Genomic DNA, 12,108 nt, shown 5'->3' with positions numbered 1-12,108 from the left:
TCTTTAAATATTGCTCTAATCTGCTAAGTATTGACCGAAAAGTATGAGTGCATTTTGAATAAAATCTTGTGGTTGTTTAATTTAGTGTCGGACATCAAGAGAAAACATGAATGATCGAAGCAGGCTTTGTGGAACATTAAACACTTGTGATGTGTTGCTGCATTTGCCTGTTTATTTATTTATTATAAAACATAATTTTTAAAAAAACAAAAAAGGAACAATACTGTGATTGGATCAACTCTCAAATAACCTGCACATAGGAGAGAGGAGCTTACGACGATGTTTCAGTCTGACTTGGACCATTTACAAAGTCATACTGTAACTATAAATGGTCCAAGTCAGACCAAAACGTCATCATAAGCTCCTCTCTCCTGTGTACACGTTATTTGTGTATAATTTTTTAGACTACAGTATATACAATGTATATATTGTATTGTACTGCTGTATATACAATATACTGTGTTAAAAGAAAAGCATAGACAATTTGTTGTGTGTTGCAGGTCAGAACATGTTGCTTGTGGCAGCACTGCAGGCCCGCAATAATGCCCGTGTTATAGTTTCTGGCTCCCTAGAGTTCTTCTCTGATGCTTTTATCATGGCTTCTGTTCAGACTCCACAGGTAAAGAAATTTGTAATGAGTACATAGCATTTTAAATACAGTAATATTAAAAATCTTTTAAAACTATAAATTTATACAAAATGGGTTATGTATAATATCCCAGCTTTTCGTGATAAACTAAAACACTGATTACAGATACACAGATAAGCACCACCTACTAACAGGAGACTGCAACATCAACCTTGGCCTAACAGATGACCAATCTGCAACTGACTTCATTATACTATAGAGCCTTGATAAATCAATAATGTTCTAATGTCAGAGTGAGACTCTGGTAGCCCTAAGACTTTTGGTCTGGTTTAACCCTTTCAGGGTCGACAGGCCCTCTCAAAGACTTGTTCTCTGGGTCGGCCAAATTTAAAAAAAAAAAAAATTCTAATGAAAAGATAGAGAATCTTTCCCGATCATAATGACACCAAAAGTATGAAATTTGATGGAAAACTTACGGAATTATGCTCTCGTGAAGTTAGCGGTCTAGACAGTGTTTTTGCATCGGCAATTTTGCCCACTTTGAGCCCTATTTTCTGCCAATTCCAGTATACTTGTTGACAAAAATCATAACTATTTCGCTGGCACTCCATTTTTTCTATCGAATGAGTGCAAGAAACCACCCATTTACCAATTTCAACTATCCAATACAGTGGTCAGAATTTAGCAATTTTGCCAATTTCACACAAATTTCAAAAGATGCCAATTTCCAAATAGGGTCCAGAATAAACAAGAAAGATATTCCTGGCACGAAAATAACATTTCCTCTGTTCATTAGTCACTTTCCCATGCCCCTCTTACATTCTTTTGCTTTCCACTTGGAATTTTTATTCTCACAAAAAAATAGAAGATTTACTGTTATGCAGACTACTGCATTGGTGTAGGAATGGTATAAATAATATCAGCGCACTTGTGAAAGAATATTAGACTCACCAGTTAACGTATATTGGACGTATAGCATGATTTGTTTACTTTTGAACTTTGGTAAAAGTCGAACATTTCTGCTATTTTGAGCTCAATTTCAAGGTACTTTTCTTTGTAAAACCAGTCAAAATCATCTCAATTTCTGTAATATGTCTTCCATTCTATAAAATGAGACCAGAAAACTAGAATACAACAATAAATACCATACGAAAATATAGTGCAAAGTCGCTGTTTTAATCCAAAAACACGGTCAAAGTTTTTTTTTTTCTCATTACGCACTGTGTGCTGCAGGATTTTTTTTATACCGCGCACACTGACCACATAGACCCATTCTTTCATATGTAGGCCTATTAGCTTTCTCTCACTAGATTTGAGGGCGCTGGAATTTAGGCGTACTAGTACATCAAAAACCCTGGCCCGTAAGCTGTACTAGTACGTCAAAAACCCTGGCTCGTAAGCCGTACTAGTATGGCCGAAACCCTGAAAGGGTTAATTAACTTTAATTGATACCCATTAATTACCCCTCACACTTTTCTGATGTTGATCATATCATCGTTATTTAACTGTTTACCAAATATTGCTTCACTCAGCCTCTCCATCTCAGATTAAATCAACAATGCAGATAGCTGTAATCTAAATAACGCATTGTGTAGTGTTTATTACACCTTTATAGCCTTTGGCTAGGAGGATGAAGGGAAATAGGAGGGGAAAAATAAGAGAGAAGGAATATTGAGTGAGAAGGATCACTTCAGAGTCGGTTAACAACCAGTCTGTGCTTTTTAGTGATCTGTGATATGAGGTATCATATATTGAATATACAGGAGGCATTCCTTACACCAGCTGATGAATTTGCTGTTGCGGGGCAGTTACTGCATTTGTCTGTAATGCATATTCATTATCAAGAATTTAAATTTCCTTTAATTCATGAAAAAAGGCCGCTTTCAAACTACATTGCAGTATTATTACTCTTCCCTAGCATATAATTTTTCCCAGTACCATAGTTTTAATATTTCATTCACATTGCAACTAGACCAGCATGTAGAATTCCTTGGGAAATGTTGAAGTTATGCTTTAAATAGGGATGAAATGTATTATGAAAATTTCTGCTGAATTTCCTTATAAGAGGACTAATATGTGCATTTTGATGCAATAATCTGTTCATGTGGAGTAGCATTTTCAGTAATCTCTGACGTAACTTTTATCCAGACTTGACAGGATTATTATTTATTACATGATGGTGAATCAAATGAGTGCTGGGATGTGATGAATATCAACATCACATTTTTGTAATGACTTTATTTTGTTTTATTTTGGTATTTCATGTTTTACAGTATTTTATACTGTAAGGTTTAGGATAAACACTGTGTACAACACAAATAGTTGTTTATTTCCCAGAAATTTGGCAAAAAAAACACGGTCGTAAGTCGAGTGGTCGTAAGTCGGATGGTAGGTGTACTTGGAGTTATAGCTAACAAGAGCTGTTGGAGTGTGAGCAAGTTAATATTTTGTGAAGGATTCAGGGAATCTTAGTTAGCTGGACTTGATTCCTGAAGGTGGAGGTACTCTGAAGGAGGGTTTTGGGATATTTGCTGTTTAGAGGGACGTCTAAACTTTCATATTTGCATGCCTCTAGCAAGACAGTGGTAGTGTAAATGATGGTAAAAGTGTTTCCTTTTTTGGATCACGTTCCTTGGTGGGAGATGGCCAGTGTGGTTAAAAAAAATAAATTTATATGATGTGTTAGGGAAGGAAGAAAGGAAGGTGGCTATCAGTGTAATGAAAGTGCTAAGTATTGATTAGAAAACATGATTCTGTAGAAATAAATGTGGCTTGAGGGCTGTATCCCACATGTATGGATTTGAATCAGTGGGTTTAGTCTTGTTATGAGAAAGAAGCATGGCCAATCTGTGGAGCATGTATGGTGTTATCAGAATAAAAGGAACCAAAATAAACTTCACACTAATATGAATGCAAAAAATAAAGAGGGAGAAATACTCAGGGCATAAATTATAGCGTGTATATTCCTACACTACTTTTAGGTTATTCAAAATGAAAAAATAGTGAAGAAAGTACAGTAGACCATCATTTAGAACAAGTTTATTTGGCACGATTCGGGTATAGCACGATTGAAGAATTGCGGCATAATTTTATGTAACACATCGTAAAATTAATTTAACATGGTTCAGTTTGTGGGAAGGAAAAAAATTCCCTTTTCCTCAAGCGGCCCCCTTGTTGTGGATCAGCCAGGGAGGCCTCGTGCCATCCCCTGACACCACCCCCATCATCCCAGCATTCATATTTCATGTGTGTCCAGTCTTTCTTTGCTACAAGCTAGCTGTGTTTGTGAATTATGTTTTGATCTTTTAATTACTATATCTTGTATCTGCCAAGCAATCATGACACCCAGTAGGCATACCAATGTTGCTGAAAGTGGCAAGAAAAGGTATAAGCATTTAAGTCTTAGAATTAACGAAGGAAACGAGGATATTAAACAAGAAATAACCGTAATGAAGCGTTACTTTGTACACATAAAAAGAGGTAAACATGAGTTTGGTTGACTGAATGACTTACTGACTTGACTGAATGACTTGCTGACTTGACTGAATGACTCAATGACTTGAAGTTGGACACTCCAGTACCAGAACCTCTACTATCCACCTCAGACCAGTAAGGCTACAGCATAACTCTCCACTCTCTTCACAATCATCCACAAACACCAGCACCCACAATTTAAGGTAAGAAATACTATTATTTCTGTTACATTTGTAGTCTTAACCAGTAAAAACAACATTATACATCACAACAGTGAACTACAATTCCATATTCACTTTTATTTTTGTAAGATGTGGAGGCCTAAAAAAAAGTTTAGGCTTTTTTGGGGCTCCCAGGAATGTAACCCTATTTTTCCCACTAGTTCTTCAGTTCATCTAACATGGTTTTACCTGACACTCCAATTTCAGGAACGTAACTACCGTGTTAAATGACGGTCTACTGTATATCAGTAAATTTTGAAGGTACAAAAAGGTGGCAGCAGATATGGTGTCTGAAAGTAACAACCTGATACTTTGTATTGGCAGCAGCACGTGATGTAATGATGAATAGTACAGAAGTGGAGCAAAGTTTTATTGAGGGATGAATGACATTCTGTAGGGCATTCTTACAAATAGCTAGTGAAACACACTCAGTGCTGTGGGGGTTTTCTTATTTTGCTGATGGTAATTTCTTTCTGGCTCCAGAGTTTGAAAGATATGAAAAATGTGTTATTTGAGTAAGTATCCTTTAACCCAATTATCATGAAATAATTTTTTTTTTTTTTTTTTTTTTTTTTTTTTTTTTTTTTTTTTTTTTTTTTTTTTTTTTTAGTAACTACTTCCACCACTTAAAATTATGGAGCTTGGTAATGATAGTAGTGCATCATGTAGTTTTGCTACTGCCATAACTAAAATAAATGTATTACTTTTATCCCAATATTAAAACAAAATGAAATGCTTGACTCTTCTATTGATAATACACTTGGATTCCAAAGTTCCTCTAGTGAATACTTTTGTCAAAATTTTAGCTTGTATTTATTAATGAAGTGCTTGCATTCCAGGGAGCTTTTTATGAACGCTCTGGAAATGGAAAAGTAGTGGAAGCCTTGAGTAGATGGGTCTTCATGGAGGAAGGTGTACTGCGAGTAGCTTCAGTAAAGCATCACCTTCAGGGCGAGTCAGAGCCTCCATCAGCCTACACAATCAAACAAGATGTGGTAGGTTATATAAATTTAGCATTCTTAGACAAGTAAAACAAAATTTATCTTAATCTTAAACTTTCATTGATTGTTTCTCTAGCTATGAATAATTGTTATTCCTGAGCAAGATCTGTTTAGCAGCAAATGATTCACAAAGCCTATATACTCCCTTGTAATGAATGAGAAGCTGTACCCTTTAGAGTATAAATAAATACATTGTTGTGGATGTGTTCAAATATTTGGGAGTTTACTTGTTGGCGGGCAGGTCTACAAAAGATGATGGTGCATTGAGGCATCTGTGGAGACAAAGAATGTTATCTATGGAGGCAAAAAGAGAAACGTATCACAGTGGCACGAGCACTTACGTGGGTGTGAAGCATGGATTTTAAACATTGCAGCAAGGAAAAGAGTTGAAGATTGAGACACTTATGCAGCATATGGAAATCTTTATTCAGGAAACGTTTCGCCACACAGTGGCTTCATCAGTCCAATACAAAGAGGAAGGCGTAAGGAGAGGAGGAGAATGAGGTAATCAGTCCCTCAGCCTGGAGTCGATGTGTTCAGTCCATCAATCTTGTACCATTCATCACAACTGTCAGACACTGCAGCATCATGGGATCTTGTTACAAAGAATTCTTCAACACTTGTTCAACCTTTGGACGAAGACCTACTTCGACTAGTGGATGGTACCACTATGACCCCGCCTCCATCTGCTTCACGTCACCTCACTACAGTATATAAGCCACGTCTACGGCCCTATGCTGTACATTCTACAAGATTGATGGACTGAACACATCGACTCCAGGCTGAGGGACTGATTACCTCATTCTCCTCCTCTCCTTACGCCTTCCTCTTTGTATTGGACTGATGAAGCCACTGTGTGGCGAAACGTTTCCTGAATAAAGATTTCCATATGCTGCATAAGTGTCTCAATCTTCAACTTGTCGGTTTTTCAAAACCATTCATCACAAGGAAAAGAGTGAAGGCAGTGGAAATGTCTGAAGGCAGTATGTGGTGTGAATTTCATGCAGATAATTTATAGTTTAGAGATTAGAAAGATGTGTGGTGTTACTATTATCCAGAGGGGTTATTGAAGTCATTTGGTCATTTAGAGAAGATGGAGTAAAATAGCACGACTTGGAAGGTGTATTGATTTGTAGTGGAGAGAAAGAGGGGTAGGGGTCATCCTAGGAATGGCTGGAGGGTGGGGGTAAAGGTTTTGTATGTGAGGGGCTTGGACATTCAACAGGCATGTGTGAGCATGTTAGATAGGAATGAGTGGAGGCAAATAGTTTTTATGATGTGCTAAATAACAATAAAAGGCCTTCCCAAAACTCATAAACCTGATATTCCTCTGTGTCCCATCATATCCTCTTGCTTCTTGGTACTTTTTCTCCTGCTCACCTTCGTCACTCTCAAGACTTCATCGAATGGGTTCGCTCTCTCCCGACCTGTAAGATGCTTAGTCTTGACATTGAGTCCCTCTTCACTAATGTCCCTCTTGATGATGTCCTTAATTTTCTCGGAGAGAAGGCCAGTGAAGGGTTACTTCATCTCCCTATACCTACTGATGTCTTTCTTGATCTTATCCACCTTTGTGTGGACTCAAATTCCTCTTCCTTCCAAGGTAAATATTATTCTCAAACCTTCGGTGTTGCTATGAGCTTTCCTCTATCTTATGTTCTTGCTAATCTTTACATGGAATACTTCAGGAGACTACTACTTCCTACTATTCTTGCTAATCTTTACATGGAATACTTCAGGAGACTACTACTTCCTACTATTGATATGTGCCCTTCACTCTGGCTCTGCTATGTAGATGATATCTTTGGTCTTTGACCTCAAGACTAGTCTCTTCCAACCATTTCTTGATGCTCTTAATAATCTTGCCCCTTCCATTAAGTTTAAAGCTGAATCGGAATCTCATTCCTTGCTTCCAGTCCTTGATGTTCATGTCCACCGCTTCGATTCAGGTTTTGCCTTGTCCGTATACCGCAAGCCTATGCATAGTGGCATGTACATCCACTACTTATGCTTCCTCTGTCAAGAAAAGTATTCTTATCTTCCTCTTTCTCCATGCTCTCTGCATTTGTGGTCCTCAGTTCCCTGAATCAGAAATTTCCACTCTTCATAATTCATTTTCCTGTCTTGGCTACCCTTCCCATTTCATAGACTCTGCCTTCTCACGTACTAAACAGACTTTCTTCTCTCACAAACCCTCTACTCCTGGGAATTCTCCTGTCCTCTGCCTTCCCTATATTTCAACAACTCTCTCCTTTCCTTAGACATCAGACTCACTTTTTGCCAGACTAACACTCTTTGCACTAATCTAGTTCATACCTTTCCTCCCTCTATATATGCTCCTGGTGTCTACTCTATTTCTTGTTCCTCTTGTCCTCTTTAGTACTTTGGAGAAACTGACAGATCTCTTTCTGACAGACTTAGGGAGCACAAGAGTAGTGTTAGGCTTTCCGACACCAACAGTGCTCTTTTCTGTCATGTCAGAGATCACAGTCAACCTATTGACTGGTCTTTTGCTAAAACTGTCTACCCTACTTCGAACTTTCGCAGTTGCTGTTTGGTTGAATCCTCTCTTATACACAACTTTCCTTGTATGAATCTTAGTTATGGCTTTGTGTCTGTAGATGCCTTCCTTTCCCATTATAGTGTTAAATGCTTCAAACCTCAGAACACTTGTGACTTAACCTGATTTTTCTTTTTTCTCCTTCTCCCTCTTCCCCTTTCCTCTTTCTCCTTTGGGTTTTCTTTCTTCTGCCTTGGGTATTTGTCCTTTATTATTATTTTTCCTCCCCTCTGTGTTCTTGCTCCTACCCTCTGTGGAGCCTCTAACTCCCTTGTAGTGCTCCTCTTTCTTAGTATCTGACTGACTCCACTACAACTACCTCTCTTGCTCCTGTCCCTGTCTGCTGGCCTATATATACTCCCTCCTCCTCTCCTTTTTGTTAGTGTGACTTTGTAAATGGTCCATGTCAGACTGAAATGTTATAAGCTCCTCACTTCTATGTGCAGGTTATTTGTGTAGTGTTTTATGATGTGCTGTTCGAGTGTAAGAAGGCTAACATGAAGGGATTCAGGGAGCTGGTTAGCTGGACTTAAGTCCTGGAGGTGGAAAATAGTGCCTGCACTCTGAAGGAAGGGTGGGGATAATGCAGTTTGGATGGGCATTTGAGCTGTAATGTTGGTGCACATCTGGCAAGGCAGTGATAGAGTGAATGGTGGTAAAAGTGTGTCTTCAATTTTAGATCACCCTAACTTGGCAGGAGATGGCTGGTGTTAAAAACATACAATGTTTAGTAGTAAGATAAATGTAGTATGGAGAAAACATAAATGCTGCATGAAGATGCTTCCAGACCTGTAGTACTAATAATAATAAAAAGAAAATCGAAGTTAGTGAAAGGAAGCAGATATTCAGTTTTATTTGGAGAAATGATATTTTAGCAGGGAATGGAAAAATAATTCTTCAGAATGAGGAGTGTAGAGAGAAAAATAGGATCACAGAAAGAACAAAAAATAAAGCCAAAATTAAGGAGAAGTGCATTCAAGGATTGTGAAAAGTATATACAGTGATGTTATGAGATGTTTTAGTGGAAGAGAAAGCATGTGTTAATCTCAGCTTTTATGTTTTTTTTTTTACAGCAGACATGAGCTCTAGTTGGATAACTTAAGAAATTAGATTGTGAAAGATTGAATGAGAGAAAAATTGTATCCGGACTGAATTATGATGGATATATTTTTTTTTAAGACATTGGCTATATCCCACCAATGCAGGGTGACCCAAATAGAAAGAAAAACCCAGAAAGAAAACTTTTATCATCATTCAACACTTTCACCATCACTCATACATAATTACTGTCTTTGCAGAGGCACTCTGATATGACAGCTTAGACGTCCCTCCAAACTGCCAATATCCCAAACCCCTGCTTTAAAGTCCGGCATTGTACTTCCCATTTCCAGGACTCTTAAGTCCGGCTAGCCAGTTTCCCAGAATCCTTTCACAAAATATTACCCTACTCACACTCCAACAGCTTGTCAGGTTCCAAAAACCATTCATCTCCATTCACTCCTATCTAACACACAGACACACACACACATGCTTGCTGGAAGTCCAGGCACCTCACCCACAAAACCTCCTTTACCCCCTCTCTCCAACCTTTTCAAGGATGGGCCCTACGCTGCCTTCCTTTTCCTTCGGATTTATATGCTCTCCAAATCATTCTACTTTGTTCCATTCTCTCTAAATGACCAAACCACCTCAACAGCCCCTCTTCAGCCCTCTGACTAATACTTTTAATAACTCCACACCACCTACTAATTTCCACACTAAGAATTCTCTGCATAATTTTTACACCATGAGCATGAATAATAAATAAATTCACAAATAATCCAGACATGGAGAGGAAATTTAAGACATTTCAGTCTGTCCTGGATCATTATCAAGCTGTGACTTAACAGGCCAGGATGGACCCTAGGCATGATGTTAGGACTTTTCATTATTTAATATAAATACAGGCCAGACATGAGTCTTGGAGGTGAGAAATAGTGCCTGCACTTTAGAGGAGGAGTTTAGGATATTTACTGGTTGGATTGACATCTGATCTGTCAAATCTGAGTGCCTCAGCAAAGACAGTGATTATGTGTGAATCATGGTAAATTTTTTTTTTTTCTGGGTCACCTGCCTCGGTGGGAGACGGCCGACATGTTAAAAAAAAAAAAAAAGTTATGTAGGGATTCAGGGAAATGGTTAGCTGGACTTCCTAGAGGTGGGAAGAGCAGTGCCTGCACTCTGAAGGAAGGGTGGGGATTTTACAGTCGGAGGGTAATTTAATTGCAATGTCCGCACACGCTTGAAAGCCAGTGATTTCATAAATGATGGTGAATGTACAATAGAATGCACAATATAAGAAGTTTGACAGGCTTGTTACAGGAAGCATTTAATATTCAATTTGTGTGAAGAGATAGGTATAGGGGGTGTGACATATTTATCTTTTCTTTGGTTTTAGGAATACAAGATCAAGATTGAGCGGCTGGAAGATGGCGTATGGAAACCGTTCTTAGCAAATGATCTCCAGTTGGAGTTTGTGCGCATTGACCCATTTGTCAGGCTTACCATGACACCCCACCCTAATGGTGTCTTCTCTGTGAATTTCAAGGTATTTTATTTCATTTTATAAATTTTATGCCATAAGTACCAAATTCCAAAACTTTCCTGATGTTCAGGCACTTCTCCCAGTGAAATATTTATTCATCTTTCACTTGTGTAGGTATAAATATATAATGCATTGAACTTGCTTTGATTAGGCCAATGTTTTGCTCAGAGCTTTATGAAGTCTTATGTACACTAGGATACCTTCACACATGCAAGTATTCTCTGTATGATTTATGATCCTAAGAACATAAAAGTAGAGGAGCACTGCAGTATGCCCATTGGCCCATTCTAGGCAGGTCCTCCTTAGACCTAATTTATTTGTCAAACCTGTTTTTAAAGCCATACAACACGAAAGAACATAGTGAAATTATAAATTAACTCGATAAAAAATATTCAACCAAAATTTCATAGCATGTAAAAAACTTTGTGCTCTATGTATTTCTCAGTGCATTCACAAATTCATGAGTGGTGCTCCTCAGCTTTTCACCATCCTTGCCAAGCAAGAGCAGGTCATGTCCACTGGACAGTAATTGCTTGTAAAAATGATAGATACATTTATATAAGTTTGAGTCACTAAAATATAATTGGTTTTACTTAGGTACCTGATGTTTATGGTGTCTACCAATTCAAGGTGGAATATAATCGTGTTGGCTTCACTCGTCTCTTCAGCACAACCCAGGTTAGTGAATAATAAATTTTTAACTGAATTTAGATGTAATACAGCTGTAATGGAGAGCCAAATATGTTGTTTGATTATAAACTACTTTGTTTAACACTGTTTTGATACCTCTTGCCATTTGTGATTTGTTCATTTTTAGTATTAGGAGACCTTCATGTTTACTGTATTATTCAGTCAGTTAACCTAGAATATTTTTTCTTCAGGTTTCTGTAAGACCATTCACACACAGGCAGTATGAGCGGTTCATTGAATGTGCATACCCTTATTATGCAAGTGCATTTTCAATGATGGTAGGAGTTTTCCTCTTCTCTTTGGTGTTCCTGCATCACAAAGACTCACCACCTAAGCATAAGTCTGAATAAAGCACTATTAAAAGTTTTTCAAAACTTAAATATCTGTATCTTAAAATGGAGATTTATCCGTGCCCAATTTCCCAACATTCCAAAATATTCTCCTTTTTTTATTCTTTGTTCAATACATTGCTCTAGAACATTATAATTAGGAGTTTGTAATGCATGGTAAATACTTCTTAAAAACTGATAATATGAATAAGAGAGGTCATTATTCTCTGCTACTATTCTGTAAAAAGGTGTTATGACAAATACAATTTTAAGTATTCTCCGAGTCTTATTAGCATTCTTGTATATTTTTTTTTTTTTATCAACACATCAGCCAATTGGGAGCAAGGGGCTAGTAACCTCTTCTCCTGTATATATTACTAAATGTAAAAGGAGAAACTTTCGTTTTTCCTTTTGGGCCACCCCGCCTCAGTGGGATACGGCCGGTGTGTTGAAAGAAGAAGAAAGATCAGCCAATTCCCACCAAGGCAGGGTGGCCCGAAAAAGAAAAACTTTCATCATCATTCACTCCATCACTATCTTGCCAGAGGGGTGCTTTATGCTACAGTTATAAAACTGCAACATTAACACCCCTCCTTCATAGTGTAGACACTGTACTTCCCATCTCCAGGACTCAAGTCCGGCCTGCTGGTTTCCCTGAAT

General features: G+C 37.9%; 1 protein-coding gene across 2 annotated transcripts in view; it reads left to right on the top strand.

The window, feature by feature from the left end:
* Nucleotides 1–11,725, top strand: part of Ost48 (dolichyl-diphosphooligosaccharide--protein glycosyltransferase non-catalytic subunit Ost48) — a 39,459-nt gene extending 27,734 nt beyond the window's left edge. For both annotated transcript variants that reach the window (XM_053771627.2, XM_053771628.2), the window contains exons 6-10: nucleotides 501–619; nucleotides 5,124–5,279; nucleotides 10,283–10,432; nucleotides 11,027–11,107; nucleotides 11,311–11,725. In XM_053771627.2, the coding sequence (XP_053627602.1) occupies nucleotides 501–619; nucleotides 5,124–5,279; nucleotides 10,283–10,432; nucleotides 11,027–11,107; nucleotides 11,311–11,469 (665 nt within the window). In that variant the 3' untranslated portion in view covers nucleotides 11,470–11,725. The remainder of the gene's footprint in view (nucleotides 1–500; nucleotides 620–5,123; nucleotides 5,280–10,282; nucleotides 10,433–11,026; nucleotides 11,108–11,310) is intronic.
* The last annotated feature ends 383 nt before the right edge of the window (nucleotides 11,726–12,108 follow it).

The sequence above is a fragment of the Cherax quadricarinatus genome, chromosome 5 (genome assembly GCF_038502225.1).
Source record: "Cherax quadricarinatus isolate ZL_2023a chromosome 5, ASM3850222v1, whole genome shotgun sequence".
Lineage (NCBI taxonomy): Eukaryota > Metazoa > Arthropoda > Malacostraca > Decapoda > Parastacidae > Cherax > Cherax quadricarinatus.
The sequence above is the reverse complement of the archived record's forward strand: the minus strand, read 5'-3'. Positions and strand labels throughout refer to the sequence as shown.